At 38.5% G+C, this 27,686-nt stretch overlaps 2 protein-coding genes, 1 long non-coding RNA gene and 1 pseudogene across 20 annotated transcripts in view; 3 read left to right on the top strand and 1 right to left on the bottom strand.

Annotated features, from left to right (window-relative positions):
• The first annotated feature begins 448 nt into the window (after positions 1-448).
• Positions 449-10,533, top strand: LOC18442511 (Hyp O-arabinosyltransferase-like protein). Of its 2 annotated transcripts, XM_006852727.4 has the most exons (8): positions 449-889; positions 6,985-7,052; positions 7,194-7,395; positions 7,484-7,581; positions 7,663-7,732; positions 7,822-7,893; positions 8,175-8,288; positions 10,251-10,533. In XM_006852727.4, the coding sequence occupies exons 1-8, from the start codon at positions 479-481 to the stop codon at positions 10,314-10,316; spliced, it is 1,101 nt and encodes a 366-aa protein (XP_006852789.1). In that variant the 5' UTR covers positions 449-478; the 3' UTR covers positions 10,317-10,533. The 2 variants fall into 2 exon arrangements, with proteins under 2 accessions (XP_006852789.1, XP_011626381.1); XM_011628079.3 differs by lacking the exon at positions 7,822-7,893.
• On the top strand, positions 4,502-5,858 carry LOC148779242 (medium-chain-alcohol O-fatty-acyltransferase-like; annotated as a pseudogene).
• Positions 10,534-12,041: 1,508 nt separating the features above from the next.
• The window catches only part of LOC18442513 (uncharacterized), a 42,582-nt gene continuing 26,937 nt past the window's right edge, over positions 12,042-27,686 (bottom strand). For 11 of the 17 annotated variants that reach the window (XR_016047083.1, XR_016047082.1, XR_016047078.1 and 8 more), the window contains 6 exons: positions 24,502-24,672; positions 24,226-24,405; positions 23,568-23,681; positions 23,279-23,461; positions 23,139-23,183; positions 12,042-12,370 (listed from right to left, as the gene is read on the bottom strand). Coding sequence is in view for 7 of the 17 variants with exons in the window: in XM_020672342.2 (XP_020528001.2) it covers positions 12,236-12,370; positions 23,139-23,183; positions 23,279-23,461; positions 23,568-23,681; positions 24,226-24,405; positions 24,502-24,672 (828 nt within the window). In the remaining 10 variants the exon portion in view is untranslated. Of the gene's footprint in view, positions 12,371-23,138; positions 23,184-23,278; positions 23,462-23,567; positions 23,682-24,225; positions 24,406-24,501; positions 24,673-25,043; positions 25,127-27,686 lie in introns of all 17 variants that reach the window. The other 6 variants (XR_016047084.1, XR_016047077.1, XM_088855158.1 and 3 more) reach the window with 2 other exon arrangements.
• LOC148779243 (uncharacterized) lies at positions 20,256-21,445 on the top strand. Its single transcript, XR_016047085.1, has 3 exons — positions 20,256-20,416; positions 20,563-20,680; positions 20,834-21,445. It is a non-coding gene; the product is annotated as an uncharacterized LOC148779243 (long non-coding RNA).

Raw genomic sequence — 27,686 nt, forward strand, 5'->3', positions numbered from 1 at the left:
ACAGATTAAGATCCTCATTCAAAAACTCCAAGAGAGAGATAAATTGTTCATTGTATGAAATGAGAGAAAAGACTCCATATAGAGAGAGAGAGAGGAGAAATTGTCCATATTAAATGAGGGAGATCAGGATTCAATGGCTCCATTCTAGGTGAACAGAAGAAAACAGAAGTTGGTAGACAAGAATAATACTTTATTTCTCAATGTATGGCTTTCAACCCCACCGACTTACCCCAAAAAATAAAAAATAAAAAATAAAAAAATAATAACAGAAGCAGAAAAGTCTTCTCTCCATGAAAGTCCATGTAACAAGTACAATAATTCCAATCAATGGGAGAGGGGCTGCTATTTTTCCATGTTCTTCACACCCCAAGAGAGAGGAGAGAGAGAGGTGCAACCCCAGCCCAGAGACCCAAACCCAGACCCCAAATAAATATATCCTTTGTCTCACTCCTCAGGTTGAGAGAGAGAAAGGAAGAAAATGGGGAGTTGTGAGAGCCTCTTCTGGTCTCTCATCCTCACTCTCTCTACTGCAATCATAACTTACAACATCATAGTCTCTGCAAATGCTTCTCTCAACCAAGAGCTACCTGGAACCTCTCCGTCTTCAACTTCAATTGACCCATTGATCAGAATGCCTGTTGATACTCGCTTTAGAAATGGAGGAGAGAGGAACAAAAAGAGACTATTCCACACTGCCGTGACTGCATCAGACAGTGTCTATAACACATGGCAGTGTAGGATTATGTATTACTGGTTCAAGAAATTCAAGGACATGGAGGGCTCTGAGATGGGTGGATTTACTAGGGTGCTTCACTCTGGGAAGCCTGATGCTTACATGGACGAGATACCCACTTTCGTTGCTGACCCACTTCCTGCTGGCTCTGATCAGGTACTTCTGTTACATTAGAGAGAGAGAGAGATTTTGGGTTGGGGATCTGGGCATTTGTCTTTTTCTGCTAAATTTGTTTGCATTTTTTTCTCAGATTCCGGGGAAATTTTGTCCATTTTGAGGCTGCGAATAATGGCAGTCTTTTAATTTCTTCAGTTGGGAGTTGAATACCATGAGATTTGTGTGTGAAATTTGATTGATTTGAGAATAGTCTCTCTTTCTCCTCTCTCTCTCTTTCTCTCTCTCTCTCTTTCTTTGTGTGATTGGGTTTCCCTAATTTTTGTTCAGCAATTTACGTTTAAGTTTCCAGACATTCTAGCTTTGCTTTAATGTAAACGATGTGGAAATTATAGAAACCTGTACTTATTTTTTGGTACAATATTCTCCTTACTTTTATGTGTACCGATATTAGAAAAGTGGTTTTATTTTTTATTTTTTAAAATTAACCATCCTCTGGTTTTATTATTACTGTCTCATGGATGGATGAGAGAGAAAAGGAAAAGAAAAAGAAAACAGAGAAGACTGAGCTGTGTACAGACTTGTTTCTCTGGTTTCTGATGGGTGAGATGTGAATATACTCTGTTTTTAGTGTAAGCTTTCTTTTCATCGGTGGAGAAGAGATGCCTTCGAGTCTTGAATGGACAAAAAGGATCCGAAACAATAATAAACGCGCATCTCTTCCTCTTCCTCTTTCAATGGAACCCTAGATGGCATCATCAGCTAAGCCAAGGAAAATCCCCAACAAAACTCTCCTCAAAAGCCGAGGCGGTGGCGCCGCCACCACCACCACCACTTTGGCCCAACTCTTCCAACTCCAAGGACAAATCGTCTTCTCCCACCTCTCCCTCTTCGACCGCTTTGTCTTCGTCCTCGTTTTGGTGCTTCTTAAGGTCATTGATGTCTGCCGCTGCATTTAGCAGAGTAGTGGGGGAGAGATGGGGTGGAGGGCTTAGGATGATTGTGGGTTTGTGGTTGCTGTGATGAGGTCGTAGTATCGGCGGGAGTCGGGGAGGCTTCGGGTTTGTTCCTGGTGCTTCCGGAAAGGGAGTTTCGATGGGTGGGACGAGGGTGGTTGTGTTTGGAGGTGCAGGTGATTAACCAAAATAACATATGCAATGAACCACTTTCCTAATATGGGTACACATAGAAAGAAAGGTATATTGTTTAGACAGTGTAAAAAAGGTATATTATTTAGACAGTGTAAAAAGAAAAGCCCGAGAGATAAAGGAAAGTGAGAAAGGCCCGAGAGATAAAGGAAAGTGAGAGAGGCGCAAAGGGAAAGTGGCCAAATAAGCATACCAAAAATTGCAAAGACACAACTGATCTGGAAAAACAAGAAAAGACCCACGAGATGGACTAATTTATATGTGATGGTTGACTTAGAATGACCTCAAATTTGGCAGCAGATCTTTAGTAGCCAACTAGAAAAGCGACGAAATCGGATCTTTTTTTTTTTAAACTAATTTCAAATGGGATTTTAATGGGCGGTTTACCTATGAAGGACTGATTTATAAAATTTTTGATGAGCGGTTTCAAATGGTGGGCGGTTTTATGACATGGACGGGTGTTTAACAGTTTTTTGAGATGGCAGGTGGTTTTATGATACGGTTGGGTGTTTTTCGTATGGCGGTTTTTTGAGATGCCAGGTATTTTTCAGATGGCGGTTTTCTAAGATGGTGGGTGATTTTCTGAGATGGTAAGGTGTTCTTTGGATGGTGGTTTTTTTTATATGGCATGGTGGTTTTTTGAGGGCAGGTGGTTTTCTGAGATGGTAGATGGTTTCGTTGGAAGATGGGTGGTAGGTTGTTTTTGCACAATGGCTTTGTAGGACTGTATTGTAGGCGGTGCTGAGTGGAATTTAAATTTTAATTTCAAGGTGGTATTGCAGGATTAACTTTGCTCATATACCATGTAGAGAAATATTGTATTTCTGTATATTTGGGCCTTAAGCCCCTATGGAAGATGTACTTCAAATCTTATCGAAAATGTGAACAAGTGCCCCAATTTATAGGGTTACAAAGCTGTGTACTATTAAAGAAAATAATATATGCAATGAACCTCTTTGCATAAGTGACGGTGCACCGTTGCGTACTTGTGACAAACCGATTTCTCTCCAACAAAAAAAAAAGGGTTTCTTGTCTCTAGTGTTCACCCAAGTACTTCATGTTGTTTCCTGTCCAACCAAAACCGGTTCTAGTCGCATAAGGTGAATATGTGATAGTCCTTTTACCTGTTGGAATGGATAAATTAGAATCTTTTGCTAGCATTGGCTCAACCACCGTGACACTCACATCAGAGCAATTGCAGTCATTGCTCTCACAATCTCGTTTTTGGGTCTTGGGTTTCAGGATTTGGGGTTATCTCTAGCGACTCTCTCTTCAAACCAACTCTCTCATTACCTCAGCCACTCTCTTGCTTCCGCCGACTTTCTTTTTTCTCTCTCAGTGCCCCTTCTCTCTCTATTGCACCGTCCAAGTGGTTTCCTTGTTTTTGCATCTACAAAAGTAGACTTTTTGTGAAAAGCTTTTCCTTTATTTATATAAACCTTGAAGGACCATACTATTTCCTTATACCACCTGAGGAGAGCCGAATCTGAAACCTGCCTATAAATCCACCTTTGAAAATGACCTCTGAAAGTGACCAATTTGCACCATCTGCAAAACAACTATCGAGTCGTGTTTCAACTCTCTGATTTGTTTTGGATCTTACTATTTTCAACTTTGAATCTAAGGTCCAACTGTGCTTGTTGATCCGCCGCTGATTTCTATTCGCTCTTCCAAGTGCCTCCTGTTTGATAATCGGATTTCTCGATCCTGGTTGATGATTAAGTTTTCTGTTACTTGATCATGTTTAATGATTGAGTTTTTCGTTACTCAATCCTATTGGATGATGGACTTTTCTGTTACTCCATCCTGTGTGATGATTGAGTTTTTTTCGTTACTCAATCCTGTTTGTTCTAGAGGCCTGTTGATTTGTTCTTATGCGAGATTGCTTTGCTCGAGGCGTCGGTTTCTGATGATCGCTAATTTACAATTGTTCAAGCTTCTTCTGTTCCTGCTTTGTTTTTAAGGTCTGCCTTTAGTTGTCCAAACTCAATTTGCTCTCTCTTAATGCATCTTGAGTTTGAGGGGGAGCGTGGAAATTATAGAAACTTGCACTTATTTTTTGGTACAATATTTTCCTTCCTTTTATGTGTATATATATTAGGAAAGTGGTTCATTGCATATGTTATTTTCGTTAAACCCTACAGAAGAAGCTAATGTCCCCAACGCCTTATCTCTTCATGCCCAGCCTAATGTGGTTGTTAAAGCTTCTGTCCAAGAAGAGATTAGCCGTTGGGGAGCATGGCTTCTTCTCTAGTCTGGACTTAGCCGCTAGGATGCTTGGCATCTGAGCCACTGGGGTGCATGGCGATGGCGTCTTCCTTCATTTTGACTTAGCCCCTGGATTGCATGTGTCTCCATTTTAATTGAAAAATTGAAGTGTGTAAATTCAGATGAAATTATTATACTTGTATCTGTATCTTCTGTATTTGTATTGGATCTTCTTCACTTGGTTTAGGCATTTATATATAATTTCCTCAAAATACATGAATGCCTGAACCAAGTGATGAAGCTCCAATACAGATACAAGTATAATAATTTCATCTGAGTTTTCACACTTCAATTTTTCAATTAAAATAGAGACGCCATGCAACCCAGGGGCTAAGTCCAGACGAAGGAAGGCGCCATCGCCATGCACTTCAGTGCCTCATATGCCACGCACCCCAGTGGCTCAAACGCCACGCACCCCAGTGGCTCAGACGCCATGCACCCCAGCGGCTAATTCCAGACTAGAGAAGAAGCCATGCTCCCCAACGGCTAATCTCTTCCTGGACAGAAGCTTTGACAACCACATTGTGGCTATCATTGGGCTGGGCATGCCATTGCATAGCCAAGAACTTGAACGTGCTCTCGACCCGTTGCTCGAGAATGAAATATTTTGTTGCATACCGGTTGAAGACGGTGCTCTCATAAAAAAGGGTGAACATTCGTGGGTTCCTGAGGAAGTGGACATCAAGCAACACATAAAGTGGAACATTGGTGATCTAGTTCAAGATGAAGAGGAGACTGGTAAGTCTTTTGATGAGAGGTGCCTTACAAAAATCACTTCCGTAGCTCTGGAGAGGTCCAAGCTTTTGTGGGAGGTATATGTATTGAATGTAGCGACAAAAGAGGCAAAATCCCTTTTAGTGTTCAAGGCACACCATTCACTGGGTGATGGTGCGTCTCTCATCTCGCTGTTTATGTCTTGTACTGAAACGACAAATCAACACTCTTGGGACTTTATGGGCATTTATGGCAGACAGTGATTGACGTTGTTATGTTAATCCCTACAAGTCTTCTATGGAAGGACACCATCATTGAAGTGAAGGACATTCAAGGGGTAGGGAACGCCTCCAAAAGAATCATCCACTGCACCCTTAGCTTGGAGGATATGCGGATGGTAAAATCAGCAGTGCATGGGACTGTAAATGACGTCATGTTTGGTATGATGTCTGCTGGGCCAGCTAAATATTTATGCAGCATGGTCCATATTTGAATGAAAATTCTCATGTTCGTGCATATGTGTTGCTCAATCTGATTCGCAGGGTTCAACTTCAAGTGGAAATCTACTTGGATACACTATACTCCCCATTCTCTTGAAAAACCCGGAAGATCCTTTGGCATACATTCTCCTTACAAAGGAGATAATGGACCGAAAGAAGACATCATGGGAGCCCAAATTTACCCACTATGTGGGGAAGTTTGTGACCCGGCTGGTGGGCATATGGGTATGACACAGGAACACAACATGCACTGACCGTTCACTTCCAAAGTTACAAGGACAAAGTGAAGCTTGTCCTTTCAGTGGATGAGTCAAGGATTACAGACCCTGATCAACTATGCAAGGACATATCACACTCTTTGGCCGAGATGGTTAAGGCCGCAGGGAATTTCATCTGATTTTGTGTATTACATCTCTCATAGCAGATTTCTATCTGATGGCTACAATGAGCTGTATTTTGTTCTGTTTTATGACTCTCAAACATGGTAACTCGGATGTGTATGATTCTCAAATATACTTCACGTCTACAATTTTCTTTATGAGAGAGTATAGCATTTACAAATATACTTCTACTTCTGTCTACAATTTTCATTCTGAAAGAGTATAACATTTACTGTAAGTGATCCTAGAGAAATAGTCTACTTTTTTTTCTATGTTTTATTCCATGAATCCTGGAAAATTGTATTATTTTAAACAAGGTGCTGCAAAAAAAAGAAACATATGCAATGAACCACTGTCCTAATATGGATACACATAAAAGGAAGGAAAATATTGTACCAAAAGATAAGTGCAGGTTTCTATAATTTCCACAAGCGAGAATTGCTCGGAGAACTTGATTAATTCATTGATGAGACCTGTCTATTTGGGCTGTCAAATTGTCTGGGTTTGTGTTATGCAATTCAATTGATCTGAGAATTTACTATCCTGTGTTCATTGTGCATTGAGTGTTGCATAGTTTGAAATTTGTTTAGGAACTTCTGTTGGTTTCAAACATTCAATAATAGTGAATCTATTTGTGGGATTTTGAATATATTATAGGCTCTGCTTCATTGTAGATGTAGATATACCTTCCCATTTTCCTATTTCTTGTTTACTGTTCTGATTCTATTTGTTAATGAGTGATTAAGATTCTGAGGCTATTCCATGAGTTCTATTTTTATGTTGCTGTGGTTTCTGCACAGAGCATTTAGGGCTTGAATTGTCTGATATGTGATTTGGTGAGATAATACTGTGACCTCACATCAAGTGTTCGCTTTGAAATGTCAATCTGAACTTCTAATCGTTTATTGGGTACTTGTAAAATAAACTTTTAAGTTGCTGGTCTTGTAGCAGGGCCTGATATAATGGTGCAGGTGGGGCATCGAGATTTTCTTTGTCTTTTTAATTTCCTTTTTACTTTTTCTTAACTGGAACTGAACTATTGGATCAGGTTCTATTTTTTATTTGTTTGTGAATTTAAGTTACCATCAAAAGGAAACTGTAACGTCCAATCTGTTATTTGAATACAGGGATATATAGTTCTTAATAGACCATGGGCATTTGTTCAATGGCTTCAGAAGGCAGACATCAAAGAAGAGTGAGAATAACTTGATCCTTAATTCAAATTTCTTGTCATAAAGTAGGAGTGCTTCAAACATTGAGAAAGCAACATATATGTGTATACATATATATAAGGATGAGGATGCCTAGAACTAACTAGCTGTATACTTCTGCACAGCTACATACTAATGTCAGAGCCAGACCATGTAATTGTCAAACCTATACCCAATCTTTCAAGAGATGGGCTTGCAGCTGCATTTCCTTTCTTTTATATAGAGCCAAAGAAATACGAAACTGTGTTGAGGAAGTTCTTCCCTGAAGACAAAGGCCCCATCACAAATATCGATCCTATAGGGAATTCCCCTGTTATTATAGAAAAGGTGCCTTAAATATTTTTTCTTAAGCTACTTTGGATATTGAAGTTTCAATATTTCTGGAGTTTGAAGCATCACTGTGCAATGACATCAGGCATCTCTTAAGAAGATTGCTCCAACATGGATGAATGTTTCCTTGGCGATGAAGAAGGATACAGAAGCTGATAAAGCCTTTGGATGGGTTCTTGAGATGTGAGGCTTTAAATACTTGAATGATACTCCTGATTATGCATGTGATTTGGATTTTCTTTAATGTATTTGGGAAAATCACAGGTATGCTTATGCTGTTGCATCTGCCTTGCATGATGTGGGTAATATCCTTTACAAGGATTTCATGATTCAGGTAATAACAGTTTCTTTCTTCCATCTTTCTTGTTTTTCTAGTGCACCTTTAGGCCCAACTAATTGTCATATTTGTCTTTGTGATATCAGCCTCCTTGGGACAAAGAAGTTAGCAAGAAGTTCATTATACATTATACATATGGGTGTGACTATGATATGAACGTAACTCCATCTCTAACCGAACGCCTACTTTTGGATTGTATATTTGAGTGTTTCTAGTTGTTTTACTGTATATTGGTATTGGGTATGCATACTTTGTTTAAAGTGCCTATCAATGCACTGCTTTTTACTTCTTTTTATTTTTTATTTCTTCCTATTAAGTACTATTAGTTAGTAGCCATTTTGTTACAAATATTTTCTTTTTTTTAGGTGCCTTTCGCAAGTTAGTATTTACGATTGTACCGTTACTTCTCTAATTTTTGTGTCTTTGTGGTGACATTCAGGGTCACTTAACATATGGAAAGATTGGGGAGTGGAGGTTTGACAAAAGATCATATGAGAATAAACCACCTCCAAGAAACCTAACACTGCCACCACCTGGAGTTCCTGAAAGTGTGGTATGCATCTCTTGTCCAATTTTTATGATCCCACTTTTAGTTTGGAGCATATTTGCCACTTTTTTGATGTGGAGAGGATGAAACAACCTCTCAATATTGTAGTTATGTGGTTTGATATATAACTTTTATAATTTGCTTACATTTCATTTTTCTTTGGGTTTTCTTGTTTTAATATTTAAAAGGTCTAAATTGTTTCACTAGGATAAAGTAATTAACTTTGACATCATCACCTCCATGTAAATTGTTTCACTAGGATAAATTAATTAACTTTGAGATCATCACCTCCATGTTTAGGTTAGGATGATGTTGAACAAATTGCTAAGAACAATACTATGCAGTCATATGCTAGATGATGCTCTGTTTCAAATTTCTCTTTGTTTAAATCTTAGTGCACCTTTTACAATCCTATAATCTAGGGATTGGTTTGCACTTCTTCCTCGAAAGAGTAACACCCTTGGAAAATCAACAAAAGGTTCCAGTGTGGTTTTATATTTATGGTTTTTTTTTCTCCAATTGTTATTGTTGTGGTTCGACCTCATCCAACCAAGTGGACTTGTTCAAATTAAATTCCAAGCCTTAAGAATTTTGCTTTGAGCACAATCAGATAAATTGCTTACATACCATCTCTTTGGAGTCTTGATTTTGCCCTTGGTTAAATGTATGAAGTTCTAGAGGTGCCTTTGCTCGCTTGAGCATACTCTGTAGTGACATGTATAAATGTAAGTTATCTTGCAACAAAGTAAGGTTATTACTTCACCAGTCAATCTTGCTAATTTGTGAAGGAATCCTTTGGAAAAATGGACAAAAAAAGTGTCTGTAGTAGGGAAAGTATACCATTGTCCAATGCACCAATATATATGGTAACCCCAAAATATGTGCTCTGTTTGTTCCAACCATTGGTTGAAGATTAACTTGTGGGAGACCTCCAAGGATATTCACCAGGGATACAATCAATATCCAACCATCCATCACTGGGAAGAGATGGTGGATCTAACCTTATCATGTAATGTATTGCGTTGGACTATCATGTGCTTTCCGTATGCCATGTATAGTTTGTTTGTGGACATATATGCTCAGAGTAATTCATACTTCTACACTGGGGATACTTCTACACTGGGGATGGGATCGTGTGTCCTTATGTATGTTCTAGTTGTATAGTAGATGTGGATCTGTTTTGGCCATTTGCTATGTGAGTTGCTCCCGAGTGCAAAGATTTGATTTATTGAAACTGCGTTCATTATTATGCATCTCTAGTGTGGAACTCATAATTATGTGTGATCTTTTGAATTTAGATCAAGGATATCCGAATAATTTGGCTCGTGAGTAATTTTCTTTATGTGTAATCGCTCATCATAACGGATTACATGCATTACTTAATCTTTAGACTGGAAATCATCACGGTATTGAAAGTCTCATTTGGTAAACGAGGATTTGGCCAGTAGCTGAATGAATCTTGAATGACTTGATCATTTTAGTGATGATTCTTATTTGAAATGAAAATTTGGATATTAGGTCATTAAGTCGGATTGACATGGAGCTTTTAAGGTGCAGGATGTCATGGCATTTACAGACATTTTCTGTTTTTTCTTTGATGCGAGTTCTTGATAAGTTCTTTATACATTTGAAGTCTCCCACATGGAATAGGTGCATTTTTTTGGTGTGGAGTGCTTATGTGGTCTAATCTCATCTAATCTAAGGGTTTTTTTTTATTTTATTTCATTTTTGTGGTTTTTGGTTGTCGTTTTGTTTTTTGGGGGGGGGAGGGAGTGGATATGCTCTGCGTGGTGATGTTAGATGAATACTCACTAGGGCTTAGGTAGTTAAGTCTTTCTTTTTGTTTGGGTAGGTTTAGTCAGTATGTATTTTTTCAGAAAGAAGTTAATTCTTGTTTGCTCTCCATGCAAGAGCAAACTCACAAATGATACAGCTAGTTTTACCGTACTGAGCATTTTATGATTGCAGGTGACCCTAGTGAAAATGGTGAATGAAGCAACAGCAAATATTCCTAACTGGGGAGTGTCTGCCTAACTTTTTGAACTTAAATTCTAATAGCCTTCAATTTTCCTATTGAATTGAATTAGATCATATGGAAGGCTTCAGTTTCAAACAACTTTCTTTTTGAGTTTTCTTTCTATGTATAATAATCAAACATGTTTATGGTCCCAGTTTTTGATATCACTATGTACCTTATGACTGTTTTTTTTGGTTTTCAAAAAGCAATGAAATATGTTTTATGCAGCAAAAAGATTCAAGACAAGATAGAATACAAGATATTGTGTTTCTGTGGTTTTATTTTATGATGATCAAAGATGCAAGTATTAGAAATCCCCAGTAGTTTCTTTTGTATTCCTATTTTTTCCTAATCAGAAAGCCAAGAAGAAAGCCAAGAATAAAGAAATACATTTTCTGCTATAAAATTTTAATGAATGAATATGTTCTGCTATAAAATTGTAATTGCAACTCAGTTTTGGATTTCTTCCTAGAACATATCATTAGTGCACAGGATTGCATGCTCTCCCATAGTGTTTTTTTGCATATGAATCTGAAGTTGCATGGTTGTAACTTTTGTTGCTCTAATTGGGATAGGTAAAAAGAGATTCGATAAAATGGTTTGGTTTTCTCATAAGCACATGACAGTCATCGAAACTGACCACTTCCCTAATACAGAGAGTGCGACTTCATAAGTTATGAGTCTTTTACTATTTTGCTGAAAAAAAAGCGTACTTTGGAATCCTACTGTTAAACCGGTTTCTTATTGTAATTCTTCCAAAAATCTAGTTTTCTTAGAAGGGCAACTTCACAAGTAACTCATCTACTACTTTATGAAAAGCATACTTTGGAATCCTTTAGTTAAATTGCTTTTCCTATTCTCATCCTTTGATTCGGAGAAAGTACTGTTGTTTGGCTATTAGATAGTGGCGCTTCCATGAAAGCAGAACCAAGCAAAATACAAAGGATAAATTCCATTGAAATCTTAACCATGTCACCGAAGAGGCAATCTCAATCACGTCCTAATTTTCAAAACATTTTTAACAATGTTAGCAGTGTCTGGTCACCATTGTCCTGTCAATAATGAAACCTTTAACAGATTCAATCATACTTTGGAATCCTTTGGTTAAATTGCTTTTCCTGTTCTCATCCTGCGCTTCGGATAAAGTACTGTTGTTTGTTGTTTGGCTATTAGATAGTGGCGCTTCCATGAAAAGCAGAACCAAGCAAAATACAGAAGGATAAATTCCATTCAAATCTTAACCATATCACCAAGCAGGCAATCTGAATCAAGTCCTAATTTTCAAAACATTTTAACAATGTCAGCAATGTCTGGTCACCATTGTCCTGTCAATAGGGAAACGTACAACAGATTCAATCTTTTCCATGCAATACTCATGTACCTGTTTATCGATGAGTACAACTTTATTCGTGTTATGATTCACATTGACATATGCAATAAGTTTAGAGCATCACTCTTTTGTGGCAATGACCAAGGCAACTCAATTTCTTTAAAGCAGTGAGTTTGTTCAGGTGCATGCTCGGCAATACTTGGCAAAAAAACAAAGAAAACTTGATTTCTTTAAAGCAGTGAATTTGTTAGGTGCTGGAGTCTAATGCCCTAAACCAATATACGACATTCCAGCTGATCAAGCCAGTCCTTGCAATCTCAAAATTTAAATGGACATTGATATCATCTTCTCAATAACAATCAACCAGTATAATGGATCTCAATAAATTAGAAAGATCAAACTTACAGAAGTATAAACACAAGGTGCAAAATGCTATTAATTTCAATAAATTGAAGGCAGGAATAATTACAAAAAGGTTGCAGGCATCACAATGCAGCTGCCAAAAATGCAAAAAGAGCAGGCAAGAGAAGAAAAAGTAAAGAGACAAAATCGAGGAGACAAAAGTAAAGAGGCAAAATTGAGGGGAATAAGGAAGGCCAACATAGTCTAATTCAAAAATCGCCGACAATTTTTGGAATTACAAAAACATGGAATTTTTTTACCCTCGTCCTCATTGTTGAAGTGGTAATCATAAGTAATCTCCTCTCCTGGGTTTATATCCCTTTCTGCAAAAAAAACAACCTGAAATGGTACAAAAGAGTACATTAGAAAGTCCATATACATGGCATCTCAAACAACTGCCAATTGCAAATATTTTGATGAATCTAGTTGTAACAAACAATGCAGGAAGGTGCAGCAACAAAACTAAACAACAAAATAAGATTTACGAATCCTTAAGGAGAATAGATCAAGAGAGTCAGACATCAAAAGTCCAATTCGGGATCTAATGCGCAAAAGATTGTGGTGAATTCATTTCATTGTATAAAATGCAAACTATTTGCCAAATTTCATAATGAACTTAAATTTCATTAGTTGTAGAAAAACACGACTAAATGCCAGATATGTAATGGGCTTGGAATCAATTTTATCATATGAACTTTTACATACAGCTCCCTGATTTACCAATGCAGCTGTAATGAAAGGTTTCATGCATAAATGGGAATGAATTTGAGATCAAAACACGCAAAGATAGCTTGAAAGAGATGCCCTCAAACATCACAAAATACAAAGTTCCACATGTTGGGACACCGACTGCACTTAAATGAAAATGATGATAGTTTCAAAGGGATTCAAATCATTATCCTTGCCATGAACCAGATGTGAGCAGGCCAAACATGTTCCACAAAACAACGGTGGGACCTTTTTGAGCAGTTGCAGCATTGTTTGCGATTTGGAACAAGATATACTTACTGATATAATCAATAAATTTTACTTTTTTATATAGCTAACTTCATGAATGAATGAGAAGAGTTAATTACCCCAAAAAAATGAGAACAGTTGGCAGTAAAATATGAAAGGAGAGTAAAAAATTTGAAATGACAATGGCCTGCAGCCAGGCACGACGCTAGGCTGCACAAAATCGAGGCCAAAAAAAAGCCTATGGAGGGGAAGTAAAGTGCAGTTCACAGCGAGGGATGTGCGAGCCAACCTTCTCTTGCTAGCCAGCTGGCCAACGAGTTAGATTCACACCAGGTGTGTCTAAATGAAACCATGAGCCCTTCAAATTGAAACACCTGGTCAACCAAAGTTTCGAGCATCCATGGGCAATAGAGGATTTGTTGGCTAATTAGATCATGCATTTTGGGAGTCTCCTTCGATGATAAGTGGTCCAGCTTGTAATGAAGACTTGCACACACCAGTAGTGAAAAGGATATAGCATGGGACACATCCATTAACAACTGGCCTGGAGTGAGTCGTTAAAATCTTGCCAGAGTGTGACACGAGAAAAGCCCCCGACCCCCCATCCCGCGCATCCCCACTCGCCCCCCCACCCCCCTTACACACACACACACACACACAAAAAGAAGAAAAAACCAAAATACCTGAAGTGTCAGGGTCTCAAGGGATCTGCCATCAGATTTTTTTTTTTGATAATGAGATCTGTCAACTAAAAGATTGCCCATTCAGGTGGCGGCCACTGTGAGGATCTTGGTACCAAGTTGTCGCCATTGGATAACAACATCAATGGTCGAGAAGGACCTGAATTCTTTACGAGAGAGTGCCCATAGATAATCGTTGTTTCATTGCGATCAATGAGTGTCGAGGTCAGGATTGGTTGCCCTCAAAACTTCTTCAATGCGGTCCAACCACAAAGAACCAAATGACAGCTAGTATGGTTAAGCGTTAGGCGGTCGGGGGGATCTAGGGCGCCTAGGCGTGTGCCCAGGGATATCCACTTTTCTTGGGCGCCTAGGCCCCCAAAACCGCCTAGGAAGCTGCCCAGGCTCTGGGCGGTCCACTTTTTGAAACACTGGTTAAGCGTCAGATTATGAGGCCCGACAGGTCATTGTAGGAATAGGCTCTCAACAATGGGTGAGGTGGTCCATAACAAGTCTAATAGTTGTAGAAAGAACGACCAGACAGCTAAAGACATAGTGCAATGCACGAAAAAGTGAGAAATGAACTCCACTTCGGCATTGAACACATTGCATCTATCTGCCAGTTGAACTCCTTAGTTTTTTGGGGTGATCTATGGTGAGTGGTTTTGTTTAAAATGGCCACCCAATCAAACACTTGGAGGGACAAAGGAGAACCAAGCCTTAAGAATGGTAACACGGTCAATGTTTTATTGGTAAACCGTGTTGTCTTTGTGAAGACTGTTGGATTGCGTTAGGTCAAGATGGACAAGAGCATGGTCATCATCATTTTAGTCTTTTCCCAATCAATTGGGGTTGGCTATAAGAATCCTGGTTCTCCATTCCGCTCTGTTAAAGGCCATATTCTCAGTGAGGCCATAAATTCCCATATCTTTTCGAACTACTTTGAACCACATCCTTTTGGGCCTACCCCTTGCCCTCTTCAGTCCTTTCACTTGAACTAATTCACAACTTCTAACAGGTGTTGTACTTGGTAGGCAAAGCACATTGCCAACCCATCTAAGTCTACTCTCTCTCATTTTATTGCCTATTGGTGCCACGCCCAAATTCTCTCAAATAGATTTATTGCGAATTCTATCCCTTCTTGTCTTGCCACTCATCCATCTCAACATCCCCATCTCTATTACACTAATTCTATGGGTATATTGTTTTTTGTCCGCCCAACATTTCGGCCCAAAAAGCAAAGCTGGTCTCACCGTTGTCCTATAGAATTTGCCCTTTAGCCTAATTGGTATGCGGCAATCACATAAAGTTCCAGTTGCACATCTCTCACTTCGCCCACCCAGCTCTAGTTATGTGTGCAACATGCTCTTCGCTCTCTCCATTTTCCTGAATTATCGACCCAAGAAATCGAAAGTGTGGTCTTTTTTGTGCTTCCTTGTCGTCCATCTTAACTACTTCCTCGTCTCTACTCATATTATTACTAATTTTGCACTCCATAGACTCTGTCTTAGTCCGACTAATTTTAAAACCTTTAGATTTTAAAGCATCCCTCCAAAGTTTTAACTTTGTGTTGATGCCGTTTGGAGATATGAACTGCTGGAAATATGGCCTTTCAAGGCCTAAATTCCAGTACTCTCATTCGGTGGGAGCGATTGACAGTTTGAAATCTGAGCACCTTGCGAAATGGGGCCCATATTCTTTTACCCTGAGTACGTATGAGGCATCGAGAGTTCATGTATTGAGAAAGCAATTTCTCAAGGTGTGAGGGTTACCTCCTAGTCAGGATTTTATAGGTTAGCATCATGTTTAGCTACAATTGGCTAGGGCTTAGAGAATCCAAACGAGAAAAATAGAACCTAAGTACTTATTGAGTATTCACCTTATATGGAATGGTCAAGATTTATGAGACATAAATCTGTATCCTAACACGAAACCATTCCATGATATGTGCATTTTCATTTCGTAGGAGAAACCAATCTTCCAAATGCATTATCCGAGTTTGGAAAAGTCAGTGCACATGTGCTTTGACCCCTGTAATTGAATTAGATCATGTCCCACAAGGGTACACTTGTAATCCATTTTTAGAGCTGGATGTGGCCAATTGTGTCATTGCTTTAGACTGTGGAACATAGGTCCATTGGGTCGATCTAAGACTTGGCGGAACATCATTCGGGACTAGCCCAATAGAGTACTCCAATACCTACAATTATAAGCCTGAGATCTCACTGTACCTTTTGTTCCATGTTATAATGATGAGAAAAACCCAATAATTGCTCGCAAATACTTTAAATATTTATTGTGAATTTTTGAGAGTTTTTCAAAATTTTTATTTGCTTCAAAATGAGGTTTTTCGAATTGTTTGACTCAAATTCCACTTCAATCCTGACCTGGAAGTGCCACATGGCGTCTGAGTGGCCATAAGACTGCCATGTGGCACCCCATGCCCCACCCTAAGATCACTGCCTAGCTGGACATTGATCCCTAGGGGGAGGGGACTAGTTGGGCATTTGGTTGTTTATTTTATAAGGGACTGTGTTTTGGTGTCTTGTTATATATTGTTATATAGAATTATAACTTAAGGGCCCATTTTTATCACATGTTTTAATTAACTCACACATAGCCATGCATGGCATGTGTGAAGTTTAATTCAACTGCTTAATAATATTAAAGAGAAAATAGATTTTCAAATTTGAGTTGAAAAATATCTTCACACGTGTGAAGGGGCCATTATCTTTGAATTGGTTGGTTTGAATTGGTTGGCTTTGTTAAAGTAGAATCTCTTCATATGTGTGAGCTTTGCCAATTATTTCTTTGCCCATTACCCTTGGTAGTTCTCTACTCTCATATATTATTTAAAAACTAAGGGTGTATTTGTAAGACCATATTGGATTCGAATAAAAACATGGGTCAAAGACAAAATGGTAAAGTCGCACAACTTAGGGTTAGTGCGAGTGATAATAGTGTGAAATCCCATCCCTTCATCCTAGTGGTTGGATGGGGATGGGTGGGTGGCTAGGTATATTAGCCTCTCATGTGCCTTTGGATTAGTGCTGCAAGGGTGTTGATTGAATCTAAGGTTACCCATGTTATAAAAGCACATCATAAGATCTCAAACCCTAACTAACTCAACACTGGAACTAATTTGGAATATTCATGCCCCCCCCCTTTTCTAGAGCTCTGTGAGAGAAAATTGATGAGAGAGAGAGAGACCTTATGTTTTCTACAAAAGCTTTTAGAGTTCTATTGATGAATTTAGTGATCTTGATGGTGGTCCTCCTTTCTCATGTTTGAGTCCATGGTGTGCATTCATCAAGGTAAACTCCATTGAACTTTTTCCTCTCATAAGTTCATGTTCCTAGCATCTATAGTTGCTTTGAATTTATGGAAGTTTTATTGATCTTAGAATCCTCATTTAATCATCTTTTTCATCATACTTATTCATAGTGTGGCCTTTCATGAGTTATAGCCCATATGCATGAGAATCTATGATCATGCATAATATCCTTTTATTATTTTTCTTCAAATCTATCAAATACCTTAGTCTCAGTGTGTCACTAACTTTTCAGAAGTTTTTTATCATGTATTTACTTATGGGGGTTCATAAACTTTTCATACAAGTTTGCTTTGGTGGTCTGAGGGACCAACCATGTGTAGTTTGGCCATAACTCTCTTGATTTAGATCCCAATTCGATTCAAACCTATAGCATTCCGTTTTGGATGATAATACCAATGTGTTGAGATCTTAAAAAGTGATTTTAAGGTGTGTAATTGCTTCCCATTTGGATTAGACACTCTTGTAAGATTGAACCACTTTTGCACAACACGAAGAGACAAAATTGAGTCCTTATAGGGCCTGATTGCGTGGTCTCGATAAAAGGGGTTCGACACACAGCATCCCTATCTTAATTTCGCATTCTAATTCCCTGTTAAGTTGGTTTTATTCCCTGGAATTTTGTTTGGGGCAGTTGTATGTCGTATTTAAGCTTTGGGACATAGTTTATGTAATTTGTGCTATGGAAGTGTAATTCATAAGCTAGTCTTGCTTTATATGTAACTGCCCCATAAGGGGTTGGTATTTGAGTTTATTTTAGTTTTACAAGGCTAGAAATGGTTGTAATTGTTATTTAAAGGACTGTAACTTATTCACTTGGCTTGGTTTTAAGCAAGTGGTTTGTTGAAAGTGTTCATTTTGACTTGTTTTTGGCTTGAAAATTTGTTCTAGTCTTTTGTACCCACTCTCATGAACATGGTAGAACAACAAATTTAACACTTGGATTGAAAGTGCCTATAATCATGGTTCTCAAGAGGGCTAATTTTTCTTGAAAATATCAACCCCCACCATGATTACGTTTCCACCATTTGAAAAGACCAATGTTCCAAAAAACAGCACGCCTAGCGCCTATGCGAGCTAGGGGATCCTGGGCGCATTGCCCAAGCCAAGGCAGCCCTCGTAGGGACTGCGCCCACCCAAGGGCCAAAATGCCCCTCGTGGAAGGGCATTTATGGACTTCTCCCCTCCTAAATAAGGGGGGAAGGGGTGAGGTTTAGGGTTTTATGTGTCCTAAACCCCTTTTTTTAGATTTTAGAGTGCAAAAAAACTAGAACAACACACATTTCTTTCTTAGATGTCAGATTGATCGGTTAATTCATGGTTTTCTAAAAATTGATCCAAACATCATCATTTGGGTTTGGATTTGATTTTATAGATTTTGAAGCTTATTAGATGATTTTTATCGAAGCATTTGAGGTTGGGAAACATCTCAAAGATTGAAGGTTGGAGATCGAGCATTACAGGTTAGTGAAAAATATAGCATGTGAAATTCTTTGGTTTTTTTTAAATGTCTTCTTCAGGTCCTACTAGAAGTGGTGATCCGGTTGGAAATACGGTTATAACCTGAGTCCAAAGGATAAAAATTGTATAAGATGTAACTATTGCGAAAGAAATACCAATGGGGGTATAAACCGGTTCAACAAACAGGTTGCTGGCATCAGTGGGGATGTTGCCCTTTGTAAAAAGCTTCTTAATGCGGTTAGAAGGAGATCAGTTGAGAAAACTAAGAAGCAAACAACAATTGAGAACACAATCAACGAGAGAGAGAGAGAGCTGATCAGTATATTGCTTGATGGTTTTATGAGGCGGGCATTCCTTTCAATGGTGCTCGTCTAAGCAATTTCTACACCTTGGTGGAGGCAATTGGCCAATTTGCGCCTGGGTTGAAGTCCCCATCCCCTTATGAGCAAGCTTTCTAAGCCCCTTTTGACAAAAGAGGTGGAAATTATGAGGGAGATTGTGGATTCGCATAAGTATGCATGGGCTTAGTATGGGGTGTCTAGTACATCTGACACTTGGAGTGACAGGAAGAGAAGAAGTTCGATGAATTTATTGGCGAATTCTCCTTTAGGGACTGTTTTTTTTGATATTGTTGATACCTCTGATGATAGACATGATGCCACGTGCATAGAGAAGAATATCAAGGAGGTTGGGGAGTAGCATGTTATTCAGGTTGTCATAGATAATGCTGCTCCAGTGTTGTTGCCTCTAATTTGTTGCGCATGAGCTACCCTCGTATCTTTTGGACACCATGCGCATGGACATTGCATAGACCTCATGCTTAAGGCGCTATATGAGCGAGATTGCACATACAGTTAAGAAGGCTGAATCTGTTACAACCTTCATATACAGCCACACCCTCACCCTCAGCATGATGTGCAGGTGTACAAAGAAGAAAGAGATAGTGAGGAGGGGCTCACGAGATTTTCTGCCTGGTTCCTGTGTCTAGATAGCTTATATGCGTGGCGAATCCAGTTGAGGTAGATGTTCACTTCTGATGATTGGAGAGCATGCAAGTGAGCTAGGAATAAAAAAGGGAAGAAAACATGAGATATCATCCAATCTAAGATCTTTTGGCAAGGGATGAAAGATGCTCTTAAGGTATTTTTTCCTCTAGTCACAGTTTGCGCATGGTTGATAGTGACAAGCCGTCCATGGGCTTCATATATGAGGCATTGGACAGTTGCAAGAGAGAGATAGGTAGATAGCTAAAGATTTGGATAATAATGAGAGCTTCTATGAGCTAGTTCGAAACATTATTGATGAGAAGTGGGATAGGCAGCTAAACCGACCATTGTATGCTACACGTTATTTTTTGAACCCAACTTTTTTCTATGCTAATAAGGATCTACAGATAAATGATGCAATTATGAGTGGATTAAATTATGGAAAAAGTTCATATAGAGCCGAGGCTCTAAACAATCAAATTAGAAACCACCTCAAAAATTTCCCTAGAAGAGGTTGCTTTGATGCCCAAATATCCTCAATTTGATCATCTCGACATCAAGATGCATGGACATGAGAAAAAAAATCGATTTCAAGTTTTGGAAATAGTGCATCTTGTAACGCATTTTTGGACTGTCAATTTTCAAGACTTTCAAGTTTTCATAGATCTGCTCTATCTACACTATTTTTGAAGTTTTAAGTTTTATAATTAAAGATGAAAATATATTTTAAGGCTATCACAAAGATTTCCAGTATTGAAACCACATTTCTTGACACTATTTGAAGGTGAGCTTTACTTTTGATTGTTTAGAATCTCGGCTCTATACAAACCGCACCCTTTAATTATTGTCTGGCTATGCTAGTCCCTAATCAGGAAATCCAAGACATCATATGCATTGATGTCTTACAAGTGGGCATTGAAGTCTTTTGGGAGTGCAATAGCACTAAGGCAGAGGACCAACCTTGATCCAGGTAATAATATACTCAACATAGTATTGAAGTTCAAGTTTCATGTTTGTTGTTTAATTTTAATATTTCATATGTAATCGTAATTCACAATCAACTCATAGTAAACTATAGTTAACTTGAAGCCATAGTTAACTCATAGTAATTTGCAGCCCATTGGTGGAGGCAGCAGGGTGTAGTGCTCCAAACTTGCAAAAGCAGGCCATTTCGATCTTGAGCCTAATCACTACCTCGTCTGGCTATGAGAGGAACTGGAGTACTTTTGAAATGGTATGTTAGTTACTCACTATGCTACTTAAGTTTAAATTTTAAACAATTGAATTATTACTTTATAGTTTACTAATTAGTATTAGTAATTACTGATTACTGTGTAAAGTGTAATATTATTCACTTTATTGTATGCGTTTTCAATTTTTTATACAGTTCATACAAAGAAAAGAAACAAGCTAGAATCAAAAAGAAACAAGCTAGAATCAAAGAGGCTATATGACTTCGTTTATGTGAAGTTCAATCAATTCTTGAAGGAAAGATTTGCAAAGCGAGAAAAAAGAGACCCCCCTTAGAAGGAAAGACATGAAGAATGATATGGTGTGGTTGGTTGATGATGATGAGGAATCGAGGGGCATGAGGGATTCACATGGGATATGGTTATGGAGGCCTCAAGTGCAGCAGCCAATCCTCCTAGAGCCACTAGATCATCTTCCCAGAGGGTGAGGGGATTCAGAAGAAACAAAGAACAAGTATTACGTTGAGGAGGGGCATAGTTCTGATGATGATGTGCTTGACTCTGATGCAAATGATGCAGCTGGACCTACTTTTTCTGACGATGACTGAAGACTCTACCCTTTGAGTCCTCAAGTGAGCTGGTCTATATTTCTTTCCTTTTTTTCCCTCCTCTCATGGTATGGAGTATGACTATGAACTATGGAGTGGAATGGTGTATGGACTATGGACTATGTCGATGTGTTATGCCATTATGATATGTGAGCCTGTGACTTGTTTGTAAACCATATGATTATTATATTTTCCTTGTTATTCTGTTAGCACTTAGTTCTAGTAGGTCTAGTACCGAATTTGAATGTTGGATTATATTTTCCTATTTTTCTTAATGTGTTTTTGAGTAATAGTCCAACTTTGGTTTGTCTTTGAAGCTTGACTCTGATGCAAATGATGCAGCTGGACCTACTTTTTCTGACGATGACTGAAGACTCTACTCTTTGAGTCCTCAAGTGAGCAGGTCTATATTTCTTTCCTTTTTTTCCCTCCTCTCATGGTATGGAGTATGACTATGACTATGGACTATGGACAGGAATGGTTTATGGACTATGTCGATGTGTTATGCCATTATGATATGCGAATCTGTGACTTGTTTGTAGCCATATGATTATTATCTTTTCCTTGTTATTCTGCTAGCACTTAGTTCTAGTAGTCTAGTACCGAATTTGAATGTTGGATTATATTTTCCTATTTTTCTTAATGTGTTTTTGAGTAATAGTCCAAACCTCAAATAATTTGGTTTGTGTTTGGAGCTTGAATTCATTGAACATAAAAAATGTATTAAAAATGCCTCAATATGCAATTTTTACGCACAATTTAGACTAAAAACAGTTTGTTCGGACACCTCCCACCCCTGTTCTTCCACCTTTCTAGGCAGCCACCCAGGCAATCGCCTAGGCGCTGAGCAACCAGGACCCACCCCCGGCCGCCTAGGTGCTGCCCGGCATTTTTTTGGAACATTGAAGAAGACACTTCTGGTAAAGACATGAATGGGGTTCGGGTTTGAAAATCTGGTAGAGTCACAGATGTGATGATAGTGGTGGAGTGCAAGGTCGGAATAGGATAAGTAGGTTTGCTCCTCTAGGAAGAACAAATGTTTATAGGAGGAAGGAGGTATCTTGGTTGGGGTTGGAATGTCTACTGCTGAGGAATGGGGTAAAGATACAGAACCAGGATGGGACAGAGATGGAAGATAGGATAGGAACCAGAAGATCCATGGGTCAACCATAGTCTAGGCTTTGGACAAAGGGGTCATGCTCTCATTCTCAAGGGTTTCATGTTCTCAATACAAGGGATGTATCAAGGAAGTAGAATTAGCTGAGCAATGTCAACTACCAGTTTACTGCAAGATTACCCATTAATTAAAATGTAAAGAGCTACTAGAGTTTCTTCAATAGCAAAGTCATGAACATATAGATGCATGCATGCAAGCATAGACCCACGCCCAAGCCCAAGAGTCAAGATCCCTTACACAGAGATAAACATTCAACTAAAAACAAACATTTGCTTCCGAAGTCAATAAAATAGACTACTTGTGCATCCAAAGTTGGGAGAAAAAAGGAAAGGATACATTTACTTCAGCCATTGAAATTAAACAAAAAAGGAAAATAATAACCGTAGGGACCTTTATATGTAATAGACTTTCCATAACCGTCACAAATAGGAAAATAATAACCGTAGGGACCTTTACATTTGTCACAAAAAGAACCGTTACCATCACAAATTAAACTCAAGAGTGTTTCTGAAAACCATCACTTGTGAGTAGTTCTCCAACTGTAACGGTTCTTTTTGTGACATTCCAACCATTATTAGTTCAACAAGGGCAGACTCGGAATAGTTGTGAATGAGTCCTATATCTGTACCAGCCCAATAAGAAGACAGAAATTGGGTACCAACTCTGAATATCTGGAGTTAGCATAAAAATAACCAGATGTGCTACATCATGACATACCTTCTTCTCATTTCTGATAGTGATAACTTTTGCGACACAATTAGGCTGCTCAAACAAAGCAACAAAAACAGAACAAATTTGAGAGATTAATCAAGAACTTTTCCCAATTGGGCAAAGAAAATGAGAACAGAAGGAAATACCAAGCATGAGTGGTTCACGAAGCGAGCAATGCCACCTTTACGAGTGGCATCAATTATATGCTCCTTATCAATCCTGAAGAAATAGCATGCACTCTCATACTGTATCCTTCGACCAGAGTGGTATTCGGCTTCTCGTTTATCAGCAACACGAAGACCCACTATCTCACCGACATACTCAACAACCTTAAAGCACAAGGTCAGTCAGGTCCATAAACAATATTCACTTTTTTGTATAAAATAACAAATATGACATTTCATAAATAACAAGACAAAAATCATGACTGCATACCATAGCTCCACGAAAAATGAATTGGGAAGTGTAAAGACCAAGCGCATGAATGCCAGATTTATAGACTACCAATTGCTTCCAACCCTTTGATTGTTTATAGCGGGCATACTCTTTCTGTCATGAAAAAGGAATATTACGTCACAAAAAGAATAGATACTTCAGCATTGTACACATCAATGAAAAGATCATACTTCCATATAGTGGAAACTCAAAGCAACTATGTTATAAGATTGCCCAATTCTAGGAATCGGGCTTGGGTCAAGACGGTAGAGGCTGGGTTTTCATGGCACAACGTCTTAAGTTCCATTCCTATGTAACCTTGCCAAAAAAAAAAAAAAAAAGATTGCCCAATTCTACAAATGTCTAAAGTTGCCAGGCACATGGGCAGCAGAGCTGGCCGAGATGAATCAATGCTCACCCAAGTAAACTGTCTAGTCATGATGGTGAACCTCCTAAATGGCCATGTGTCTTACAGCTCCACTAAATTACCCAAGTCTCATGTAAATTAGAAGAATCTTCTCATTGGGGAAATATGTATTACTAGAACTTTAAAAAGCGATTGATATTGTTCACAAAATCATATGACTTGCAGATGAACAGTAAACAGTTCATTCCAAATCAGAAGTGAGCATATCAATTCAGAAACAATGAAACATACTCTGCAATCATATTCAGTATCTGATGCTGGAGGTTTTATAAGTCCTCGCGTGCATGACTTTTGACCATTAATGTGCAACCAGGCATTTATTTGCTCTTGAGGAACAAGACAACCACTATTATCCTTTGATTGTCCTCTTAAACCATAATGCAATCCTTCTTTCTTTCGGCCCTTGTAACCCTATTTCAGAAGGTTCACATTGTTAAAATGATCAAAGCAACTTTTCAGTACTTGGATCCAACAGTTGATAACAACTTCAGGAAGAGCTAAGGATACCTCAGTCCGTGCACAAGTGGGGTCCTTATTGTCAGAATGATCCTCAACTTTGTCATTCACAAGATGGACAGGTTTGGTCAGACAATTAATGTTCACAGCATGAAATAGGCACCTCCCATAGAATCCAACATTTTCATTATCGACACCTTCAATCTCACTTTGTAATAAGCCCTGCCACACAAGCAATCATTTAATATTTCTAGTGTGTGAGCAACTATTGTTGAACCATTCAATAATACGTAACTTATTTAACTAATCTAGGTGATTACAATGATTATGCAAAATAAACAATAGAAAGAAAAATACTATGCATAGACTCGATAAACATTAAGTATGTTTGAACATTAAAACCTAATAAATTCATGCCACAAGAAAAGAATATTTTTTAAGAACAGTATCAATAACAACAGCAGCTTTCTACCAGCTTGTTCCGATGGTGTATAAGTTGCCATCAAGCTGCATTACATGTGCAAGCCATTCTCTTCAGAGTTTTCGGCAGCATGCTATTCACAATATTTTTAATCAGCTTTATACATTCAAACCTGATGGAGATAAAACTGTGAAAAGCTGTTTCCCCCCTATCCCCAACAAGGCACTTCTTTGGTCCTCATAAGATAACATCAAACTGGACCAATAGGCTTCCATAAGTATATATCTCATTGCAAACCAATAGGTAGCACATATTAAAATTTGACAAAAAGAATTGAAATTGACCATTACATTGCAAAAGACACATCAAATTATTAAATCAGTAATAATATAATATTCATTGAACTTTATGACATACATTATACTAAAGCAAGAAGTAAGAAGGAAACACAGATCGACAAGGGTGAAAGGAGATATTAACAGAATATCCCAATGATAAAATGCAACAGAATCCCAAAACAGAATCATCAGTTGTCCAAGGCCATCCAGGACCAGTAAGGCAGCCAAATCAATGGCCTCATGAAGAATGAAAAACGATAGCCATAGGTTCACTGGAAACCTCTGCCAAGAAATCTGCAGTATGCGACAAAATTGGCAATTTCTGAGACACCCATCTGATAAGGTTCAACAAGTCAACCTCTACCGAAAAAGGTCTCAAAAGCAACTGATAAGATACTCTGAGCTCTTGGTTAATCGTTAAAAAAGACAAAAAGATTAGGTTGATCCCACAGAAAATTCTCAAGATTTAGAATGGCCCCCCCCAATTTAAGTGTTGTAGAACCATAGATCACTTGAAACTGAAGTGCATAGCTGAAGACCATTTACAATTGTAGTTACGGTAAGAAGTGAAAAAACAGAAAAGCAAGATGTAAAGTATGAATAAGCAGAGAAACATTAGGAAGAGAAGAAGTGCATAAGAAAAGAGGAGCACGGAGAAGAATGGTCAGTAACCCAGGAAAGGGCACATAGAGTAGAACATGACATACAAACCCCTGGCAGAAGATATAAGCTTTAGCAGGGGCATACAGTCCAGTCCTCATTGAAGAGATACAGAACCTTCAGTTCAAACCCTAACCTACGAGCCTCAGTTCATTTAAAAGTTAAAACCCAACTTACACTTAGGACTGCTGTTCATTTAAATCTAGGATACTGCAACAAGGGAAAAAGATGCAGAAATAGCAAGACGGGGTAGAGTGTCAAAGTGGCAGAATAGAAACTTAGACATGAGAACTCCATTATATATACAGATGCTTGCACATAGCAAATGATGAAGCCAGCAGGGCTGTTCATCGCATGTGAGAGGAAAAGTAAAGGAGATAAATGAAAAACAAGGAAAGGTTAGAATCAAGACTAAATTAAAAAATAATAATAAACAAAAACATTTAACATATTATTTGGGTAATAGTGCTGCCCCATGACAACAATTCAAGGTGCCCGGACCCAGGAGACATAAAACAATTTAAAATGGTGATGAAATAAAGGAGAAACAAGGGGGATAACGAGAACTACAAAAAGGATAGAAAAACTAAAAAGAAATGACAAACAGATAAGATAAAAGATAATGACAAAAAAACAGTCGATCCACCAGATCAAATTGTACAATTGGTCCTGCAGCCAAAATACGAACTAGGGGATTTTTACGAACTAGGGGATTTTTATGACATGAAATTTCTCAAATCATCTTTAATTCACCTAATAATCAAATTAAAAAAAAAAAAAAAAAGGTTTTCAGCTCAAAATTGTCGAGATTTGATGTCCATCAAAAGGATGATTAGATTCCCATTGAAGAAGGTTTTGATTTGGGGCATTTAGTTTATACACCTTCAAATATTGTAATGGATAACTATAGACCTAGGAATACCCAATCCAGCCAGATCAATCACAAATTAAAGATTGGGATATGCAACCATAAACAAAATCCAAGATCTGAGGAGGAACTGGCTTTGAAGTAGAACATGAGTCTTGCATCAAGGTTTAGGTGATAAAGTCTGGCACAGTGATGACATTATTCAGCCATAGGAGGGTCAAGTGCATGAGATCTCCTGCCAGCCCCTACTCCATCAGCCAGTGAGAAGACCTAGGTGATGATTTCAAGAGTGGCAGGGCCTCAAAGCTCAAACTTTAACCCTTGGAAAACTTATCCATCATTGTTATCAGTCAATAAAATTTAATTAATAGCTTCACTAAATGGTGCAAAAAAAAAAACACATCTTGCTCACCAACTAATTTCCCAAGCTTTCCAACAATCCAGGAATCACCTAAATCCAACACACAGTTGAAGACTGGATGAGTTATGACTTTGAAAATACCAGGATAGCCACTCTGTGCACACAATTACCGCACTGTGTGGACCACATGGCATGTGCAAATCGCACAGTGTGGCATGCATGCCACATTCCATAACATGGACATATCATATCTTGCGGCTCGTGGAAGGTCCTCTGGAAACCTCAAGGCGGCAGTCTATGGCAGTGGGATGTGATTGTCTCGGGATTTAACCCAGTTTTTATGTCTTACTCTCAGCTTCCCATCTAAAGCACTAGATCCTATAGACCAAAACTATAAAATATGTGAGCTCAGAAAAATTCAAAGAAGCTTAGACACTTGAGAAAATCTCCAGATCCCTGGCTTCCAACACCTCAAATTTCCAGCAACCATCAGAGAGAAACCATAGATCTAGAGGAGCAAAAGTCCTACATGCCCTAGGCACCTCTTCTAAAGCCCCGCTTCTTGCATCATCCTTGACATCAAACAGA

Source organism: Amborella trichopoda, chromosome 13, assembly GCF_054954075.1.
Source record: "Amborella trichopoda isolate Santa Cruz 75 chromosome 13, AtrichopodaSantaCruz75HAP2 v2.0, whole genome shotgun sequence".
In the NCBI taxonomy this organism is placed as follows: Eukaryota; Viridiplantae; Streptophyta; class Magnoliopsida; order Amborellales; family Amborellaceae; genus Amborella; species Amborella trichopoda.